The sequence below is a fragment of the Salvelinus alpinus genome, chromosome 7, assembly GCF_045679555.1.
Source record: "Salvelinus alpinus chromosome 7, SLU_Salpinus.1, whole genome shotgun sequence".
Taxonomy (NCBI): domain Eukaryota; kingdom Metazoa; phylum Chordata; class Actinopteri; order Salmoniformes; family Salmonidae; genus Salvelinus; species Salvelinus alpinus.
This window is the reverse complement of record NC_092092.1, coordinates 87,715,647-87,738,496: the sequence shown is the minus strand read 5'-3', so window position 1 is coordinate 87,738,496 and position 22,850 is coordinate 87,715,647. Positions and strand designations below refer to the sequence as shown.

General features: G+C 44.7%; 1 protein-coding gene across 1 annotated transcript in view; it reads left to right on the top strand.

The window, feature by feature from the left end:
* The window catches only part of LOC139581818 (iron-sulfur clusters transporter ABCB7, mitochondrial-like), an 87,986-nt gene that overhangs the window by 41,768 nt on the left and 23,368 nt on the right, over positions 1–22,850 (top strand). Inside the window, exons 9-11 of the mRNA XM_071412005.1 lie at positions 14,665–14,839; positions 16,042–16,199; positions 17,111–17,274. Coding sequence (XP_071268106.1) covers positions 14,665–14,839; positions 16,042–16,199; positions 17,111–17,274 — 497 coding nt within the window. The remainder of the gene's footprint in view (positions 1–14,664; positions 14,840–16,041; positions 16,200–17,110; positions 17,275–22,850) is intronic.

Below are 22,850 nucleotides of genomic sequence, written 5' to 3'. Positions count from 1 at the left end.
AGATAATGATGCCTACCCTCACCACCTGGAGGAATCAGTGTCATGGAGATAATGATGCCTACCCTCACCACCTGGAGGAATCAGTGTCATGGAGATAATGATGCCTACCCTCACCACCTGGAGGAATCAGTGTCATGGAGATAATGATGCCTACCCTCACCACCTGGAGGAATCAGTGTCATGGAGATAATGATGCCTACCCTCACCACCTGGAGGAATCAGTGTCATGGAGATAATGATGCCTACCCTCACCACCTGGAGGAATCAGTGTCATGGAGATAATGCTGCCTACCCTCACCACCTAGAGGCCCGTCAGGAAGTCCAAGACCCAGTTTCATAGGGAGGAGTTCAGACCCAGGGCCATGAGCTTTGTAATGAACTTATAGGACACTGTGGTGTTGAAGGCCGAGCTGTAGTCGACGAACAGCATTCTCACACATGCATTTATTTTGTCGAGGAGGGTAAAGGGCAGTGTGCGGTGCATCGTGAAAAGACTCTGGGGATGGGGATGCACCTCAGTATGTACCCATTGTTCCTCTTTAGTGCATTTAAACTCTACGTCGCAAAGAAAAGCCTTGGGTGGCGAGTTGATGCAATTCCAAGTCAGGAAGATTAAAACCATCCTCAGACTCAGGAAGACATAAAACCATCCTCAGACTCAGGAAGACATAAAACCATCCTCAGACTCAGGAAGAGATTTCTTTGGTGAGGTAAGCTTAGTTTTTTGTTGTTGTCACAATTGATTAAACTTATAGGTCTATAATCAGCAGGGGACTCTCCAGATTCTCCTGGTTTTAATATAAGTGAAATAACTGTATTAAAACCAAGCTCATCACTAAGCTTGAAGCCCTGGGTCTCGACCCCGCCCTGTGCAACTGGGTCCTGGACTTCCTGACGGGCCTCCCCCGCAGGTGGTGAAGGTAGGAAACAACATCTCCACTTCACCGATCCTGCGGGCTCAGCCCTCTCCTGTACTCCCTGTTCACCCATGACTGCGTGGCCACTCACCCCTCCAAATCAATCATCAAGTTTGCAGACGACACAACAGTGGTATGCCTGATTACCAACAATGATGAGGCATCCTACAGGGAGGAGGAGAGGGCCCTGGCAGAGTGGTGCCAGGAAAACAACCTCTTCCTCAACGTCAACAAAAAGGAGCTGATCGTGGACTCCAGGAAACAGCAGAGGGAGCACCCCCCCCCCCCCCTCCACATCGACAAGGCTGCAGTGGAGAACGTGAAAACCTTCAAGTTAAACTTAGTCACAAGCTGGCTACCATCTGGTTCCTCAACCCTGCACCTTAGAGGCTGCTGCACATAGACATTGAACACTGTTCACTTTAATAATGTTTACATATTGTTTTACTAATTTCATATGCATGTACCTACCATCGAGAGCATCCTGACTGGTTGCATCACTGCCTGGTATGATAACTGCTCGGCCTCCGACCGTAAGGCACTATAGAGGGTAGTGCGTATGGCTCAGTACATCACTGGGGCCAAGCTTCCTGCCATCCAGGATCTCTATACCAGGCGGTGTCAGAGGAAGGCCCTAAAAATTGTCAAAGACTCCGGCCACCCTATTCATAGTGTTTTCTCTGCTACCACACGGCAAGCGGTACCGGAGCGCCAAGTCTAGGTCCAAAAGGCTTCTTAACAGCTTCAAGCCATGAGACTCCTGAACAGCTAATCAAAGGGCTACCCAGACCCCTCTTTTACACTGCTGCTACTCTCTGTTTATTATCTATGCATAGTCACTTTAATAACTCTACCTACATGTACATATTACCTCAACTAACCAGCACATTGACTCTGTATCGGTACCCCCTGTATATAGCCTCCACATTGACTCTGTATCGGTACCCCCTGTATATAGCCTCCACATTGACTCTGTACCGGTACCCCCTGTATATAGCCTCCACATTGACTCTGTATCGGTACCCCCTGTATATAGCCTCCACATTGACTCTGTACCGGTACCCCCTGTATATAGCCTCCACATTGACTCTGTACCGGTACCCCCTGTATATAGCCTCCACATTGACTCTGTACCGGTACCCCCTGTATATAGCCTCCACATTGACTCTGTACCGGTACCCCCTGTATATAGCCTCCACATTGACTCTGTACCGGTACCCCCTGTATATAGCCTCCACATTGACTCTCTACCGTAATACCCTGTATATAGTCTCCACATTGACTCTCTACCGTAATACTCTGTATATAGCCTCCACATTGACTCTGTATCGGTACCCCCTGTATATAGCCTCCACATTGACTCTGTATCGGTACCCCCTGTATATAGCCTCCACATTGACTCTGTATCGGTACCCCCTGTATATAGCCTCCACATTGACTCTGTACCGGTACCCCCTGTATATAGCCTCCACATTGACTCTGGATCGGTACCCCCTGTATATAGCCTCCACATTGACTCTGTACCGGTACCCCCTGTATATAGCCTCCACATTGACTCTGTATCGGTACCCCCTGTATATAGCCTCCACATTGACTCTGTACCGTAATACCCTGTATATAGCCTCCACATTGACTCTGTACCGTAACACCCTGTATATAGCCTCCACATTGACTCTGTACCGGTACCCCCTGTATATAGCCTCCACATTGACTCTGTACCGTAATACCCTGTATATAGCCTCCACATTGACTCTGTATCGGTACCCCCTGTATATAGCCTCCACATTGACTCTGTACCGGTACCCCCTGTATATAGCCTCCACATTGACTCTGTACCGTAATACCCTGTATATAGTCTCCACATTGACTCTGTACCGTAACACCCTGTATATAGCCTCCACATTGACTCTGTACCGTAACACCCTGTATATAGTCTCCACATTGACTCTGTATCGGTACCCCCTGTATATAGCCTCCACATTGACTCTGTACCGGTACCCCCTGTATATAGCCTCCACATTGACTCTCTACCATAATACCCTGTATATAGCCTCCACATTGACTCTCTACCGTAATACCCTGTATATAGCCTCCACATTGACTCTGTACCAGTTCCCCCTGTATGTAGCCTCGCTTGTTATTTTACTGCTGCTCTTTAATTATTTGTTACTTTTATTTTCAATTTTTTTACTTAACACTTTATTTTTTCTTAACTTCTTAAAGCATTGTTAGTTAAGGGCTTGTAAGTAAGCCTTTCACTGTAAGGTCTACACCTGTTGTATTCGGCGCATGTGACAAATACAAATGTGATTTTGTTGCTTATTTCCTGTCTTGGTTGTTTCCCTGCATTGTTTTATTTCCTGTCCTGTTTCTCTGTAATGTTTCCTGTAGACCTGTTTCTCTGTAATGTTTCTCTGTAATATTTCCTGTAGACCTGTTTCTCTGTAATGTTTCCTGTAGACCTGTTTCTCTGTAATGTTTCCTGTAGACCTGTTTCTCTGTAATGTTTCCTGTAGACCTGTTTCTCTGTAATGTTTCCTGTAGACCTGTTTCTCTGTAATGTTTCTCTGTAGACCTGTTTCTCTGTAATGTTTCTCTGTAGACCTGTTTCTCTGTAATGTTTCTCTGTAGACCGGTTTCTCTGTAGACCTGTTTCTCTGTAGACCGGTTTCTCTGTAGACCTGTTTCTCTGTAATGTTTCTCTGTAGACCGGTTTCTCTATAATGTTTCTCTGTAGACCGGTTTCTCTATAATGTTTCTCTGTAGACCTGTTTCTCTGTAATGTTTCTCTGTAGACCGGTTTCTCTGTAATGTTTCCTGTAGACCTGTTTCTCTGTAATGTTTCTCTGTAGACCTGTTTCTCTATAATGTTTCCTGTAGACCTGTTTCTCTGTAATGTTTCCTGTAGACCTGTTTCTCTGTAATGTTTCCTGTAGACCTGTTTCTCTGTAGTGTTTCCTGTAGACCTGTTTCTCTGTAATGTTTCTCTGTAGACCTGTTTCTCTAATGTTTCCTGTAGACCTGTTTCTCTGTAATGTTTCCTGTAGACCTGTTTCTCTGTAATGTTTCCTGTAGACCTGTTTCTCTGTAGTGTTTCCTGTAGACCTGTTTCTCTGTAGTGTTTCCTGTAGACCTGTTTCTCTGTAGTGTTTCTCTGTAGACCTGTTTCTCTGTAATGTTTCCTGTAGACCTGTTTCTCTGTAGTGTTTCCTGTAGACCTGTTTCTCTGTAGTGTTTCCTGTAGACCTGTTTCTCTGTAGTGTTTCCTGTAGACCTGTTTCTCTGTAGTGTTTCTCTGTAGACCTGTTTCTCTGTAATGTTTCCTGTAGACCTGTTTCTCTGTAGTGTTTCCTGTAGACCTGTTTCTCTGTAGTGTTTCCTGTAGACCTGTTTCTCTGTAGTGTTTCCTGTAGACCTGTTTCTCTGTAGTGTTTCCTGTAGACCTGTTTCTCTGTAATGTTTCCTGTAGACCTGTTTCTCTGTAATGTTTCCTGTAGACCTGTTTCTCTGTAGTGTTTCCTGTAGACCTGTTTCTCTGTAGTGTTTCCTGTAGACCTGTTTCTCTGTAATGTTTCTCTGTAGACCTGTTTCTCTGTAATGTTTCTCTGTAGACCTGTTTCTCTAATGTTTCTCTGTAGACCTGTTTCTCTAATGTTTCCTGTAGACCTGTTTCTCTGTAATGTTTCCTGTAGACCTGTTTCTCTGTAGTGTTTCTCTGTAGACCTGTTTCTCTGTAATGTTTCCTGTAGACCTGTTTCTCTGTAATGTTTCCTGTAGACCTGTTTCTCTGTAGTGTTTCCTGTAGACCTGTTTCTCTGTAGTGTTTCCTGTAGACCTGTTTCTCTGTAGTGTTTCTCTGTAGACCTGTTTCTCTGTAATGTTTCCTGTAGACCTGTTTCTCTGTAGTGTTTCCTGTAGACCTGTTTCTCTGTAGTGTTTCCTGTAGACCTGTTTCTCTGTAGTGTTTCCTGTAGACCTGTTTCTCTGTAGTGTTTCCTGTAGACCTGTTTCTCTGTAGTGTTTCCTGTAGACCTGTTTCTCTGTAGTGTTTCCTGTAGACCTGTTTCTCTGTAATGTTTCCTGTAGACCTGTTTCTCTGTAATGTTTCCTGAATACCTGTTTCTCTGTAGTGTTTCCTGTAGACCTGTTTCTCTGTAGTGTTTCTCTGTAGACCTGTTTCTCTAATGTTTCCTGTAGACCTGTTTCTCTGTAATGTTTCTCTGTAGACCTGTTTCTCTAATGTTTCCTGTAGACCTGTTTCTCTGTAATGTTTCCTGTAGACCTGTTTCTCTGTAGTGTTTCCTGTAGACCTGTTTCTCTGTAGTGTTTCTCTGTAGACCTGTTTCTCTGTAATGTTTCCTGTAGACCTGTTTCTCTGTAGTGTTTCCTGTAGACCTGTTTCTCTGTAGTGTTTCTCTGTAGACCTGTTTCTCTGTAATGTTTCCTGTAGACCTGTTTCTCTGTAATGTTTCCTGTAGACCTGTTTCTCTGTAATGTTTCCTGTAGACCGGTTTCTCTGTAATGTTTCCTGTAGACCTGTTTCTCTGTAATGTTTCCTGTAGACCTGTTTCTCTGTAGTGTTTCCTGTAGACCTGTTTCTCTATAATGTTTCCTGTAGACCTGTTTCTCTGTAGTGTTTCCTGTAGACCTGTTTCTCTGTAATGTTTCCTGTAGACCTGTTTCTCTGTAATGTTTCCTGTAGACCTGTTTCTCTGTAATGTTTCCTGTAGACCTGTTTCTCTGTAGTGTTTCCTGTAGACCTGTTTCTCTATAATGTTTCCTGTAGACCTGTTTCTCTGTAGTGTTTCCTGTAGACCTGTTTCTCTTTCCTGTAGACCTGTTTCTCTGTAGTGTTTCCTGTAGACCTGTTTCTCTGTAGTGTTTCCTGTAGACCTGTTTCTCTGTAATGTTTCTCTGTAGACCTGTTTCTCTGTAATGTTTCTCTGTAGACCTGTTTCTCTAATGTTTCCTGTAGACCTGTTTCTCTGTAATGTTTCCTGTAGACCTGTTTCTCTGTAGTGTTTCCTGTAGACCTGTTTCTCTGTAGTGTTTCTCTGTAGACCTGTTTCTCTGTAATGTTTCCTGTAGACCTGTTTCTCTGTAATGTTTCCTGTAGACCTGTTTCTCTGTAGTGTTTCCTGTAGACCTGTTTCTCTGTAGTGTTTCCTGTAGACCTGTTTCTCTGTAGTGTTTCTCTGTAGACCTGTTTCTCTGTAATGTTTCCTGTAGACCTGTTTCTCTGTAGTGTTTCCTGTAGACCTGTTTCTCTGTAGTGTTTCCTGTAGACCTGTTTCTCTGTAGTGTTTCCTGTAGACCTGTTTCTCTGTAGTGTTTCCTGTAGACCTGTTTCTCTGTAGTGTTTCCTGTAGACCTGTTTCTCTGTAGTGTTTCCTGTAGACCTGTTTCTCTGTAATGTTTCCTGTAGACCTGTTTCTCTGTAATGTTTCCTGAATACCTGTTTCTCTGTAGTGTTTCCTGTAGACCTGTTTCTCTGTAGTGTTTCTCTGTAGACCTGTTTCTCTAATGTTTCCTGTAGACCTGTTTCTCTGTAATGTTTCTCTGTAGACCTGTTTCTCTAATGTTTCCTGTAGACCTGTTTCTCTGTAATGTTTCCTGTAGACCTGTTTCTCTGTAGTGTTTCCTGTAGACCTGTTTCTCTGTAGTGTTTCTCTGTAGACCTGTTTCTCTGTAATGTTTCCTGTAGACCTGTTTCTCTGTAGTGTTTCCTGTAGACCTGTTTCTCTGTAGTGTTTCTCTGTAGACCTGTTTCTCTGTAATGTTTCCTGTAGACCTGTTTCTCTGTAATGTTTCCTGTAGACCTGTTTCTCTGTAATGTTTCCTGTAGACCGGTTTCTCTGTAATGTTTCCTGTAGACCTGTTTCTCTGTAATGTTTCCTGTAGACCTGTTTCTCTGTAGTGTTTCCTGTAGACCTGTTTCTCTATAATGTTTCCTGTAGACCTGTTTCTCTGTAGTGTTTCCTGTAGACCTGTTTCTCTGTAATGTTTCCTGTAGACCTGTTTCTCTGTAATGTTTCCTGTAGACCTGTTTCTCTGTAATGTTTCCTGTAGACCTGTTTCTCTGTAGTGTTTCCTGTAGACCTGTTTCTCTATAATGTTTCCTGTAGACCTGTTTCTCTGTAGTGTTTCCTGTAGACCTGTTTCTCTTTCCTGTAGACCTGTTTCTCTGTAATGTTTCCTGTAGACCTGTTTCTCTGTAATGTTTCCTGTAGACCGGTTTCTCTGTAATGTTTCCTGTAGACCTGTTTCTCTGTAATGTTTCCTGTAGACCTGTTTCTCTGTAGTGTTTCCTGTAGACCTGTTTCTCTGTAATGTTTCCTGTAGACCTGTTTCTCTGTAATGTTTCCTGTAGACCTGTTTCTCTGTAATGTTTCCTGTAGACCTGTTTCTCTGTAATGTTTCCTGTAGACCTGTTTCTCTGTAGACCTGTTTCTCTGTAATGTTTCTCTGTAGACCTGTTTCTCTGTAATGTTTCTCTGTAGACCTGTTTCTCTGTAATGTTTCCTGTAGACCTGTTTCTCTGTAATGTTTCCTGTAGACCTGTTTCTCTGTAGTGTTTCCTGTAGACCTGTTTCTCTATAATGTTTCCTGTAGACCTGTTTCTCTGTAGTGTTTCCTGTAGACCTGTTTCTCTATAATGTTTCCTGTAGACCTGTTTCTCTGTAATGTTTCCTGTAGACCTGTTTCTCTAATGTTTCCTGTAGACCTGTTTCTCTGTAATGTTTCCTGTAGACCTGTTTCTCTGTAGTGTTTCCTGTAGACCTGTTTCTCTGTAATGTTTCCTGTAGACCTGTTTTGAGATGTTTATTAGTGTTGGTCTGTGTGGTTGTCTTTGTTAGAGGGCTGCATTCTCATGGGACCAGTGGTGTAAAGTACTTTAGTACTTCAAAGTATTTTTTACTTATGTCGTTTTTGTTGTGTATCTGTACTTTACTTTCGTCAGGTAGTTAGTCTTATGTCTTGGGGGGTAGAAGCTGTTTAGGAGCCTCTTGGACCTAGACTTGGTGCTCCGGTACCGCTTGCCGTGCGGTAGCAGAGAGAACAGTCTATGACTAGGGTGGCTGTAATCTCTGCCAAAGGGTCCAAATCATGTCCAATCAGTTGAATTTACCACAGGTGGACTCCAATCATGTTCTAGAAACATCTCAAGGATGATCAATGGAAACAGGATGCTCCTGAACTCATTTGAGTCTCAGCAAAGGGGCTGAATACATATGAGAACTTGTGTTCTCTGCCAGCCTTGTAAATAAGATTTTGTTCTTAACTGACTTGGCTAGTTAAATAAAGTTGTAAACAATTCTAAAAACCTGTTTTTGCTTTGGCATTGTGGGGTATTGTGTGTCGATTGCTGAGGGAAACAAAATATTGAATCCATTTCAGAATAAGGCTGTAACGTAACAATGTGGAAAAGTCAAGGGGTCTGTAGACTTTCAGAATGCACTGTATGTCTAGTCATAGTGTCTCAGAGTGAATATGTAATTAGATATAAACTCAGCAAAAAAAGGAATGTCCCTTTTTCAGGCCCCGTCTTTCAAAGATAGTTATCCAAAATAACTTCATAGATCTTCATTGTAAAGGGTTTATACACTGTTTCCCATGCTTGTTCAATGAACCATAAACTATTAATGAACATGCACCTGTGCAACGGTCGTTAAGACACTAACAGCTTACAGATGGTAGGCAATTAAAGTCACAGTTATGAAAGCTTAGGATACTAAAGAGGCCTTTCTACTGACTCTGAAAAACACCAAAAGAAAGATGCCCAGGGTCCCTGCTCATCTGCGTGAATGTGCCTTAGGCATGTTGCAAGGAGGCATGAGGACTGCAGATGTGGCCAGGGCAATAAATTGCAAAGTCCGTACTGTGAGACGCCTAAGACAGCGCTACAGGGAGACAGGACGGACAGCTGATCGCCCTCGCAGTGGCAGACCACGTGTAAAAACACCTGCACAGGATCGGTACATCCGAACTTCACACCTGCGGGACAGGTACAGGATGGCAACAACAACTGCCCGAGTTACACCAGGAATACACATTCCCTCAATCAGTACTCAGACTGTCCGCAATAGGCTAAGAGAGGCTGGACTGAGGGCTTGTAGGCCTGTTGTAAGGCAGGTCCTCACCAGACATCACCGGCAACAACGTCGCCTATGGGCATAAACCCACCGTCGCTGGACCAGACAGGACTGGCAAAAAGTGCTCTTCACTGACGAGTAGCGGTTTTGTCTCACCAGGGGGGATGGTCGGATTCGCGTTTATCGTCGAAGAAATGAGCGTTACACTCATACTACACACCGGCCTATACTCTGGAGCGGGATCGATTTTGGAGGTGGATGGTCCGTCATGGTCTGCGGCGTTGTGTCACAGCATCATCGGACTGAGCTTGTTATTGCAGGCAACTTCAACGCTGTGCGTTACAGGGAAGACATCCTCCTCCCTCATGTGGTACCCTTCCTGCAGGCTCATCCTGACATGACCCTCCAGCATGACAATGCCACCAGCCATACTGCTCCTTCTGTACGTGATTTCCTGCAAGACAGGAATGTCAGTGTTCTGCCATGGCCAGCGAAGAGCCCGGATCTCAATCCCACTGAGCACGTCTGGGACCTGTTGAATCGGAGGGTGAGGGCTGGGGCCATTTCCCCCAGAAATGTCCGGGAACTTGCAGGTGCCTTGGTGGAAGAGTGGGGTAACATCTCACAGCAAGAACTGGCAAATCTGGACCAGTCCATGAGGAGGAGATGCACTGCAGTACTTAATGCAGCTGGTGGCCACACCAGATACTGACTTGATTTTGACCCCCCCCCCTTTTGTTCAGGGACACATTATTCCATTTCTGTCAGTCACATGTCTGTGGAACTTGTTCAGTTTATGTCTCAGTTGTTGAATCTTGTTATGTTCATACAAATATTTACACATGTTAAGTTTGCTGAAAATAAACGCAGTTGACAGTGAGAGGATGTTTCTCTTCGTTTTTGTCTAGAGGGAATATGTAATTAGATATATGTCTCGTTCAGGGTTTACGTTAAGCGTTAATAGCCGGCTTTTGGACAATATTTTTTGTGGGAAAAGGCGATTTTAAATAAAATTCTCTGGGAGAAGAAAAAAAAATCCCCTAGATTTTTTACCTTTTATAACCTCTCATAGTATATATTTGACTGGCTTATGGGTCTGTAGTTTAATTTGCATGTTTTAGTGGAATTAAAATAGGCAGATGTGTATAGTATATTGGTTATGTATCTAATCACACGTGTACAGCATACATACAGAGCCTTTGAGTAGAACATCTGTCAGACAGCGTGAGAGCTGCTGCTACAGGATCTCAAACAACTAATACATCGGAAGGCGTCATCGGCGCGTCACACCAGTTTGTAAGGAGCTGGAGGAAGTGTGTATTTGGATTGAAAAGCTGAATGTTTCACGTCATATTATGAGGCAGGTCTTACCTTTACTTCAAAGTAGCCAAAATCGGACCATATCCGTATGGCAATTATTTGATATCAACTTTCTTTGTCCAGTAGCCAAAGGCACAGTCCTTGTCATGTTATCAACCCGTGCTAGTTGTTACATATATAAACACAACATGTAATAATAATATTATACTGAACAAAAATATAAACACATCAGTTTCAACCATTTTGCTGAGTTCCAGTTCAGGAAATCAGTAAGTTGAAATAAATTCATTAGGCCCTAATCTATGGATGTCACATGACTGGGCAGGGGCACAGCCATGGGTGGGCCTGGGAGGGCACAGACAGAAATACTCCTCACTTTCATCAGTTGTCCGGGTGTCTGGTCTCAGACGATCCCGCAGGTGAAGAAGCCGGATGTGGAGGTCCTGGGTTTGTTACACATGTTCTGCGGGTGTGAGGCCTGCTGTGCATCCTGCCAAATTCTCTAAAACGATGTTAGAGGCAGTTTATGGTAGAGAAATTAACATTGAATGCTCTGGCAACAGCTCTGGTGGGCATTCCTGCAGTCAGCATGCCAATTGGACACTCCCTCAAAACTTGAACCATCTGTGACATTGTGTTGTGTGACAAAACTGCACATTTTAGAGTGTCCTTTTATTGTCCCCCAGCACAAGGTGCACATGTGTAATGATCATGCTGTTTAATCAGCTTCTTGATATGCCACACCTGTCAGGTGGATGAATTATCTTGGCAACGGAGAAATGCTCACTAACAGGGATGTAAACACATTTGTGCACAACATTTGCTTTTTGTGCGTCTGGAAAATTTCAGGAATCTTTTATTTCAGCTCATGAAACACGGGACCAACCTTTACATGTTGCATTTATATTTCAGATTAGTATATTATTATTATTATTATTATTACATGTTGTGTTTATATTGTAGTTCAGCATATTATTATTATTATTACATGTGTTTATATTGTAGTTCAGTATATTATAATTATTACATGTGTTTATATTGTAGTTCAGTATATTATAATTATTACATGTGTTTATATTGTAGTTCAGTATATTATAATTATTACATGTGTTTATATTGTAGTTCAGTATATTATAATTATTACATGTTGTTTATATTGTAGTTCAGTATATTATAATTATTACATGTTGTATATGTTGTGTATATTATTTAGACAGTAAGCCACGGCTGAGAAATGGAACATTAGTCCCTCTGTTGGTCCCAACCTGTCTGTCTTGATTCTCTACTACACGATATACTGTCTGGCCTCACCTGGCCTCCCTCTCTCTCTCTGTTCCAGTATTATACTACACGATACTGTCTGGCCTCCCTCTCTCTCTGTTCCAGTATTATACTACACGATACTGTCTGGCCTCACCTGGCCTCCCTCTCTCTCTCTCTCTCTGTTCCAGTATTATACTACACGATACTGTCTGGCCTCCCTCTCTCTCTGTTCCAGTATTATACTACACGATACTGTCTGGCCTCACCTGGCCTCCCTCTCTCTCTGTTCCAGTATTATACTACACGATACTGTCTGGCCTCACCTGGCCTCCCTCCCTCTCTCTCTGTTCCAGTATTATACTACACGATACTGTCTGGCCTCACCTGGCCTCCCTCTCTCTCTGTTCCAGTATTATACTACACGATACTGTCTGGCCTCAACTGGCCTCCCTCTCTCTCTGTTCCAGTATTATACTACACGATACTGTCTGGCATCACCTGGCCTCCCTCTCTCTCTGTTCCAGTATTATACTACACGATACTGTCTGGCCTCACCTGGCCTCCCTCTCTCTCTGTTCCAGTATTATACTACACGATACTGTCTGGCCTCACCTGGCCTCCCTCTCTCTCTGTTCCAGTATTATACTACACGATACTGTCTGGCCTCAACTGGCCTCCCTCTCTCTCTGTTCCAGTATTATACTACACGATACTGTCTGGTCTCACCTGGCCTCCCTCTCTCTCTGTTCCAGTATTATACTACACGATACTGTCTGGCCTCACCTGGCCTCCCTCTCTCTCTCTGTTCCAGTATTATACTACACGATACTGTCTGGTCTCACCTGGCCTCCCTCTCTCTCTGTTCCAGTATTATACTACACGATACTGTCTGGCCTCAACTGGCCTCCCTCTCTCTCTGTTCCAGTATTATACTACACGATACTGTCTGGTCTCACCTGGCCTCCCTCTCTCTCTGTTCCAGTATTATACTACACAATACTGTCTGGTCTCACCTGGCCTCCCTCTCTCTCTCTGTTCCAGTATTATACTACACGATACTGTCTGACCTCACCTGGCCTCCCTCTCTCTCTGTTCCAGTATTATACTACCCGATAATGTCTGGCCTCACCATCCCTCCCTCTCTCTCTCTGTTCCAGTATTATACTACACGATACTGTCTGGTCTCACCTGGCCTCCCTCTCTCTCTGTTCCAGTATTATACTACACGATACTGTCTGACCTCACCTGGCCTCCCTCTCTCTCTGTTCCAGTATTATACTACCCGATAATGTCTGGCCTCACCATCCCTCCCTCTCTCTCTCTGTTCCAGTATTATACTACACGATACTGTCTGGTCTCACCTGGCCTCCCTCTCTCTCTCTGTTCCAGTATTATACTACACGATACTGTCTGGTCTCACCTGGCTTCCCTCTCTCTCTGTTCCAGTATTATACTACACGATACTGTCTGACCTCACCTGGCCTCCCTCTCTCTCTGTTCCAGTATTATACTACCCGATAATGTCTGGCCTCACCATCCCTCCCTCTCTCTCTCTGTTCCAGTATTATACTACATGATACTGTCTTGCCTCACCTGGCTTCCCTCTCTCTCTCTCTGTTCCAGTATTATACTACACGATACTGTCTGGCCTCACCTGGCCTCCCTCTCTCTCTCTCTGTTCCAGTATTATACTACCCGATACTGTCTGGCCTCACCATCCCTCCCTCTCTCTCTCTGTTCCAGTATTATACTACACGATACTGTCTGGCCTCACCATCCCTCCCTCTCTCTCTGTTCCAGTTTTATACTACACAATACTGTCTGGCCTCACCATCCCTCCCTCTCTCTCTCTGTTCCAGTATTATACTACACGATACTGTCTGGCCTCACCATCCCTCCCTCTCTCTCTCTGTTCCAGTATTATACTACACGATACTGTCTGGCCTCACCTGGCCTCCCTCTCTCTCTCTGTTCCAGTATTATACTACCCGATACTGTCTGGCCTCACCATCCCTCCCTCTCTCTCTGTTCCAGTATTATACTACACGATACTGTCTGGCCTCCCTCTCTCTCTCTGTTCCAGTATTATACTACACAATACTGTCTGGCCTCACCTGGCCTCCCTCTCTCTCTGTTCCAGTATTATACTACACGATACTGTCTGGCCTCACCTGGCCTCCCTCTCTCTCTCTGTTCCAGTATTATACTACACGATACTGTCTGGCCTCCCTCTCTCTCTGTTCCAGTATTATACTACACGATACTGTCTGGCCTCACCTGGCCTCCCTCTCTCTCTCTCTCTCTGTTCCAGTATTATACTACACGATACTGTCTGGCCTCACCTGGCCTCCCTCTCTCTCTGTTCCAGTATTATACTACACGATACTGTCTGGCCTCACCTGGCCTCCCTCTCTCTCTGTTCCAGTATTATACTACACGATACTGTCTGGCCTCACCTGGCCTCCCTCTCTCTCTGTTCCAGTATTATACTACACGATACTGTCTGGCCTCAACTGGCCTCCCTCTCTCTCTGTTCCAGTATTATACTACACGATACTGTCTGGCCTCACCTGGCCTCCCTCTCTCTCTCTGTTCCAGTATTATACTACACGATACTGTCTGGTCTCACCTGGCCTCCCTCTCTCTCTGTTCCAGTATTATACTACACGATACTGTCTGGCCTCAACTGGCCTCCCTCTCTCTCTGTTCCAGTATTATACTACACGATACTGTCTGGTCTCACCTGGCCTCCCTCTCTCTCTGTTCCAGTATTATACTACACGATACTGTCTGGCCTCACCTGGCCTCCCTCTCTCTCTCTGTTCCAGTATTATACTACACGATACTGTCTGGCCTCACCTGGCCTCCCTCTCTCTCTGTTCCAGTATTATACTACACAATACTGTCTGGCCTCACCTGGCCTCCCTCTCTCTCTCTGTTCCAGTATTATACTACACAATACTGTCTGGCCTCACCTAACCTCCCTCTCTCTCTGTTCCAGTATTATACTACATGATACTGTCTGGATACTGTCTGGCCTTACCATCCCTCCCTCTCTCTCTCTGTTCCAGTATTTCAACAATGAGAAGTACGAAGCAGAGAAGTATGATGGTTATCTGAAGAGCTACGAGTCCTCCTCCCTGAAGACGACCTACACCCTGGCCATGCTCAACTTTGGACAGAGTGTCATCTTTAGTGTGGGCCTCACTGGTATCATGGTGCTAGCTAGCAAGGGGATCATGGCAGGTCAGTCTACCCCTACACCCTAACTAACCCCTACACCCTAACTAACCCTAACTAAGTTAGGGTCACCCTAGTCCTACCAAGGACAGCATGACAGGTCAGTCTCACCCTAGTCCTACCAAGGACAGCATGACAGGTCAGTCTAACCCTAGTCCTACCAAGGACAGCATGACAGGTCAGTCTCACCCTAGTCCTACCAAGGGCAGCATGACAGGTCAGTCTAAACCTAGTCCTACCAAGGACAGCATGACAGGTCAGTCTAACCCTAGTCCTACCAAGGACAGCATGACAGGTCAGTCTAACCCTAGTCCTACCAAGGACAGCATGACAGGTCAGTCTCACCCTAGTCCTACCAAGGACAGCATGACAGGTCAGTCTAAACCTAGTCCTACCAAGGACAGCATGACAGGTCAGTCTAACCCTAGTCCTACCAAGGACAGCATGACAGGTCAGTCTCACCCTAGTCCTACCAAGGACAGCATGACAGGTCAGTCTAAACCTAGTCCTACCAAGGACAGCATGACAGGTCAGTCTAACCCTAGTCCTACCAAGGGCAGCATGACAGGTCAGTCTCACCCTAGTCCTACCAAGGACAGCATGACAGGTCAGTCTCACCCTAGTCCTACCAATGGCAGCATGACAGGTCAGTCTCACCCTAGTCCTACCAAGGACAGCATGACAGGTCAGTCTGACAGTAGGAGACCTGGTGATGGTGAATGGTCTGCTGTTCCAGCTCTCTCTGTCTCTTAACTTCCTGTTGTTGTTGACAGGCTCTATGACTGTAGGAGACCTGGTGATGGTGAATGGTCTGCTGTTCCAGCTTTCTCTGTCTCTTAACTTCCTGTTGTTGTTGACAGGCTCTATGACTGTAGGAGACCTGGTGATGGTGAATGGTCTGCTGTTCCAGCTCTCTCCGTCTCTTAACTTCCTGTTGTTGTTGACAGGCTCTATGACAGTAGGAGACCTGGTGATGGTGAAGGGTCTGCTGTTCCAGCTCTCTCCGTCTCTTAACTTCCTGTTGTTGTTGACAGGCTCTATGACTGTAGGAGACCTGGTGATGGTGAAGGGTCTGCTGTTCCAGCTCTCTCCGTCTCTTAACTTCCTGTTGTTGTTGACAGGCTCTATGACAGTAGGAGACCTGGTGATGGTGAATGGTCTGCTGTTCCAGCTCTCTCTGTCTCTTAACTTCCTGTTGTTGTTGACAGGCTCTATGACAGTAGGAGACCTGGTGATGGTGAATGGTCTGCTGTTCCAGCTCTCTCTGCCTCTTAACTTCCTGGGCACCGTGTACAGAGAGACACGCCAGGCCCTGATCGACATGAATACACTCTTCACACTGCTCAGTGTTGACACCAAGATCAAGGTAACACACACCAATTGCACCCTATTCCCTATGTAGTGCACTTCTATTGGCTTAGAGCCCACCCTGTGTGGGCTAGAGCTAAGATCTATCTAGAACACTGGAATTACTCACCAGCTACACACAGTATTCCTAAAGGTTCTATACTTATTGTCCAGTTCTAGAACACTGTAATTACTGACTAGCTGCACACAGTATTCCTAAAGGTTCTATACTTATAGTCCAGTTCTAGAACACTGTAATTACTGACTAGCTGTACACAGTATTCCTAAAGGTTCTATACTTATAGTCCAGTTCTAGAACACTGTAATTACTGACTAGCTGTACACAGTATTCCTAAAGGTTCTATACTTATAGTCCAGTTCTAGAACACTGTAATTACTGACTAGCTGCACACAGTATTCCTAAAGGTTCTATACTTATAGTCCAGTTCTAGAACACTGTAATTACTGACTAGCTGTACACAGTATTCCTAAAGGTTCTATACTTATAGTCCAGTTCTAGAACACTGTAATTACTGACTAGCTGTACACAGTATTCCTAAAGGTTCTATACTTATAGTCCAGTTCTAGAACACTGTAATTACTGACTAGCTGTACACAGTATTCCTAAAGGTTCTATACTTATAGTCCAGTTCTAGAACACTGTAATTACTGACTAGCTGTACACAGTATTCCTAAAGGTTCTATACTTATAGTCCAGTTCTAGAACACTGTAATTACTGACTAGCTGTACACAGTATTCCTAAAGGTTAATTACTTATAGTCCAGTTTCTCTCCTCTGTCTACAGGAGAAGGAGCAGGCCTATGCCCTCCTTGTTACCCCCCCCCCCCCCCAGTAGGGTTAGAGGTCAGGGGTTAGGGATAAGTCTATAGTAGCTAGTCTATCCTAACTCTCCTGTCTCTCTACTCTAGGAAAGAGAGCTGGCCCCTCCTCTCTCCATCACCCCTCAAGATGCCACCATCAGGTTTGAGGATGTCTACTTTGAGTACCTGGAAGGCCAGAAGGTTCTAGAGGGCGTCTCCTTCCAGGTGCCGGCTGGGAAGAAGGTGGCCATCGTAGGAGGGAGCGGATCAGGGTAGGTACTCATTTAGAAAGGCCTTGACCTGTCTGAAATGGTCATGAAGTGCATTGGTCAACAGTCGGGTTGTTATTTCTGGTAGCTTTCTCAAAGTCCCTGGAATTGGGAAGGAATAACCAGGAAATCCAGAATCGTCCAGCAGGATTTCTGGAGAAGCAGAACATTATGGGAATGTTACCAGGATTTTACAACATTAGTCAACAGTGTTCATCTGTAACAACCCGGTCTGGCCGTGTTTGATTGTTATGACAGAAGAGAAGCTGTATGTATCTAACTATAGTTGACAAACACATGGCCTACCAAATGTCAGTAATTATAATATGGCCTACCAAATGTCTGTAATTATAATATGGCCTACCAAATGTCAGTAATTATAATATGGCCTACCAAATGTCTGTAATTATAATATGGCCTACCAAATGTCTGTAATTATAATATGGCCTACCAAATGTCTGTAATTATAATATGGCCACCAAATGTCGTAATTATAATATGGCCTACCAAATGTCTGTAATTATAATATGGCCTACCAAATGTCTGGATGCCACCAAATGTCTGTAAATATAATATGGCCTACCAAATGTCTGTAATTATAATATGGCCTACCAAATGTCTGTAATTATAATATGGCCTACCAAATGTCTGTAATTATAATATGGCCTACCAATGTCAGTAATTATAATATGGCCTACCAAATGTCAGTAATTATAATATGGCCTACCAAATGTCTGTAATTATAATATGGCCTACCAATGTCAGTAATTATAATATGGCCTACCAAATGTCTGTAGTTATAATATGGCCTACCAAATGTCTGTAGTTATAATATGGCCTACCAAATGTCTGTAATTATAATATGGCCTACCAAATGTCTGTAGTTATAATATGGCCTACCAAATGTCTGTAGTTATAATATGGCCTACCAAATGTCTGTAGTTATAATATGGCCTACCAAATGTCTGTAGTTATAATATGGCCTACCAAATGTCTGTAATTATAATATGGCCTACCAAATGTCTGTAGTTATAATATGGACTACCAAATGTCTGTAGTTATAATATGGCCTACCAAATGTCTGTAGTTATAATATGGCCTACCAAATAGGTGTGCATGTAAACATGGTCACTGGGTCTGAAGTCTCTGTGTAGAAACCCTTGTTAAACCAGCTCTACTTGAACGGCTGCTTCACTAATGTGTTCTAGTGTTGAAGTGGAAATGTGCCTCTTATTGTCCTAACCTGTATTTAACGTTAAATCCCCTCCAATTACATCTGCAGATGGTGCTTATTCAGCTTCGCTCTGCAAGTTTAGTCTTTCTACTATAGTTATAATGTCAGTCCTATTTCCCCAAAGTCATAAAAACATGTATTGGTCACATACACATATTGAGCAGATGTTATTTTGGGTGTTGCGGAAATGCTGGTGTTTCTAGCTCCAACAGCGAAATAGTGAAATGCTGGTGTTTCTAGCTCCAACAGTGAAATGCTGGTGTTCCTAGCTCCAACAGCGAAATAGTGAAATGCTGGTGTTTCTAGCTCCAACAGTGAAATGCTGGTGTTCCTAGCTCCAACAGCGAAATAGTGAAATGCTGGTGTTTCTAGCTCCAACAGTGAAATGCTGGTGTTCCTAGCTCCAACAGTGAAATGCTGGTGTTCCTAGCTCCAACAGTGAAATGCTGGTGTTCCTAGCTCCAACAGTGAAATGCTGGTGTTCCTAGCTCCAACAGTGAAATGCTGGTGTTTCTAGCTCCAACAGTGAAATGCTGGTGTTCCTAGCTCCAACAGTGAAATGCTGGTGTTTCTAGCTCCAACAGTGAAATGCTGGTGTTCCTAGCTCCAACAGTGAAATGCTGGTGTTTCTAGCTCCAACAGTGAAATGCTGGTGTTCCTAGCTCCAACAGTGAAATGCTGGTGTTCCTAGCTCCAACAGCGAAATAGTGAAATGCTGGTGTTTCTAGCTCCAACAGTGAAATGCTGGTGTTCCTAGCTCCAACAGCGAAATAGTGAAATGCTGGTGTTTCTAGCTCCAACAGTGAAATGCTGGTGTTTCTAGCTCCAACAGTGAAATGCTGGTGTTCCTAGCTCCAACAGTGAAATGCTGGTGTTTCTAGCTCCAACAGTGAAATGCTGGTGTTCCTAGCTCCAACAGCGAAATGCTGGTGTTCCTAGCTCCAACAGTGAAATGCTGGTGTTCCTAGCTCCAACAGTGAAATGCTGGTGTTTCTAGCTCCAACAGTGAAATGCTGGTGTTTCTAGCTCCAACAGTGAAATGCTGGTGTTTCTAGCTCCAACAGTGAAATGCTGGTGTTTCTAGCTCCAACAGTGAAATGCTGGTGTTCCTAGCTCCAACAGTGAAATGCTGGTGTTTCTAGCTCCAACAGTGAAATGCTGGTGTTCCTAGCTCCAACAGTGAAATGCTGGTGTTCCTAGCTCCAACAGCGAAATAGTGAAATGCTGGTGTTTCTAGCTCCAACAGTGAAATGCTGGTGTTCCTAGCTCCAACAGCGAAATAGTGAAATGCTGGTGTTTCTAGCTCCAACAGTGAAATGCTGGTGTTTCTAGCTCCAACAGTGAAATGCTGGTGTTCCTAGCTCCAACAGTGAAATGCTGGTGTTTCTAGCTCCAACAGTGAAATGCTGGTGTTCCTAGCTCCAACAGCGAAATAGTGAAATGCTGGTGTTTCTAGCTCCAACAGTGAAATGCTGGTGTTCCTAGCTCCAACAGTGAAATGCTGGTGTTCCTAGCTCCAACAGTGAAATGCTGGTGTTCCTAGCTCCAACAGTGAAATGCTGGTGTTCCTAGCTCCAACAGTGAAATGCTGGTGTTTCTAGCTCCAACAGTGAAATGCTGGTGTTCCTAGCTCCAACAGTGAAATGCTGGTGTTTCTAGCTCCAACAGTGAAATGCTGGTGTTTCTAGCTCCAACAGTGAAATGCTGGTGTTTCTAGCTCCAACAGTGAAATGCTGGTGTGCCTAGCTCCAACAGTGAAATGCTGGTGTTCCTAGCTCCAACAGTGAAATGCTGGTGTTTCTAGCTCCAACAGTGAAATGCTGGTGTTTCTAGCTCCAACAGTGAAATGCTGGTGTTTCTAGCTCCAACAGTGAAATGCTGGTGTTTCTAGCTCCAACAGTGAAATGCTGGTGTTTCTAGCTCCAACAGTGAAATGCTGGTGTTCCTAGCTCCAACAGTGAAATGCTGGTGTTTCTAGCTCCAACAGTGAAATGCTGGTGTTTCTAGCTCCAACAGTGAAATGCTGGTGTTCCTAGCTCCAACAGTGAAATGCTGGTGTTTCTAGCTCCAACAGTGAAATGCTGGTGTTCCTAGCTCCAACAGTGAAATGCTGGTGTTTCTAGCTCCAACAGTGAAATGCTGGTGTTTCTAGCTCCAACAGTGAAATGCTGGTGTTTCTAGCTCCAACAGTGAAATGCTGGTGTTTCTAGCTCCAACAGTGAAATGCTGGTGTTCCTAGCTCCAACAGTGAAATGCTGGTGTTTCTAGCTCCAACAGTGAAATGCTGGTGTTTCTAGCTCCAACAGTGAAATGCTGGTGTTTCTAGCTCCAACAGTGAAATGCTGGTGTTCCTAGCTCCAACAGTGAAATGCTGGTGTTCCTAGCTCCAACAGTGAAATGCTGGTGTTCCTAGCTCCAACAGTGAAATGCTGGTGTTCCTAGCTCCAACAGTGAAATGCTGGTGTTCCTAGCTCCAACAGTGAAATGCTGGTGTTCCTAGCTCCAACAGTGAAATGCTGGTGTTCCTAGCTCCAACAGTGAAATGCTGGTGTTCCTAGCTCCAACAGTGAAATGCTGGTGTTCCTAGCTCCAACAGTGAAATGCTGGTGTTTCTAGCTCCAACAGTGAAATGCTGGTGTTTCTAGCTCCAACAGTGAAATGCTGGTGTTTCTAGCTCCAACAGTGAAATGCTGGTGTTTCTAGCTCCAACAGTGAAATGCTGGTGTTTCTAGCTCCAACAGTGAAATGCTGGTGTTTCTAGCTCCAACAGTGAAATGCTGGTGTTTCTAGCTCCAACAGTGAAATGCTGGTGTTTCTAGCTCCAACAGTGAAATGCTGGTGTTTCTAGCTCCAACAGTGAAATGCTGGTGTTTCTAGCTCCAACAGTGAAATGCTGGTGTTCCTAGCTCCAACAGTGAAATGCTGGTGTTTCTAGCTCCAACAGTGAAATGCTGGTGTTTCTAGCTCCAACAGTGAAATGCTGGTGTTCCTAGCTCCAACAGTGAAATGCTGGTGTTTCTAGCTCCAACAGTGAAATGCTGGTGTTTCTAGCTTCAACAGTGCAGTAATATCAAACAATTCACAACAATACACACACATCTAAAACTAAAATAATGGAATTAAGAAATATACACTGCTCAAAAAAAAGAAAGGGAACACTAAAATAACACATCCTAGATCTGAATGAATGAAATATTCTTAATAAATACTTTTTTCTTTACATAGTTGAATGTGCTGACCACAAAATCACACAAAAATTATCAATGGAAATCAAATTTATCAACCCATGGAGGTCTGGATTTGGAGTCACACTCAAAATTAAAGTGGAAAACCACACTACAGGCTGATCCAACTTTGATGTAATGTCCTTAAAACAAGTCAAAATGAGGCTCAGTAGTGTGTGTGGCCTCCACGTGCCTGTATGACCTCCCTACAACGCCTGGGCATGCTCCTGATGAGGTGACGGATGGTCTCCTGAGGGATCTCCCAGACCTGGACTAAAGCATCCGCCAACTCCTGGACAGTCTGTGGTGCAACGTGGCGTTGGTGGATGGAGCGAGACATGATGTCCCAGATGTGCTCAATTGGATTCAGGTCTGGGGAACGGGCGTGCAAGTCCATAGCATCAATGCCTTCCTCTTGCAGGAACTGCTGACACACTCCAGCCACATGAGGTCTAGCATTGTCTTGCATTAGGAGGAACCCAGGGCCAACCGCACCAGCATATGGTCTCACAAGGGGTCTGAGGATCTCATCTCGGTACCTAATGGCAGTCAGGCTACCTCTGGCGAGCACATGGAGGGCTGTGCGGCCCCCCAAAGAAATGCCACCCCACACCATGACTGACCCACCGCCAAACCGGTCATGCTGGAGGATGTTGCAGGCAGCAGAACGTTCTCCACGGCGTCTCCAGACTCTGTCACGTCTGTCACATGTGCTCAGTGTGAACCTGCTTTCATCTGTGAAGAGCACAGGGCGCCAGTGGCGAATTTTCCAATCTTGGTGTTCTCTGGCAAATGCCAAACGTCCTGCACGGTGTTGGGCTGTAAGCACAACCCCCACCTGTGGACGCCGGGCCCTCATACCACCCTCATGGAGTCTGTTTCTGACCGTTTGAGCAGACACATGCACATTTGTGGCCTGCTGGGGGTCATTTTGCAGGGCTCTGGCAGTGCTCCTCCTGCTCCTCCTTGCACAAAGGCGGAGGTAGCGGTCCTGCTGCTGGGTTGTTGCCCTCCTACGGCCTCCTCCACGTCTCCTGATGTACTGGCCTGTCTCCTGGTAGCGCCTCCATGTTCTGGACACTACGCTACTACAGACACAGCAAACCTTCTTGCCACAGCTC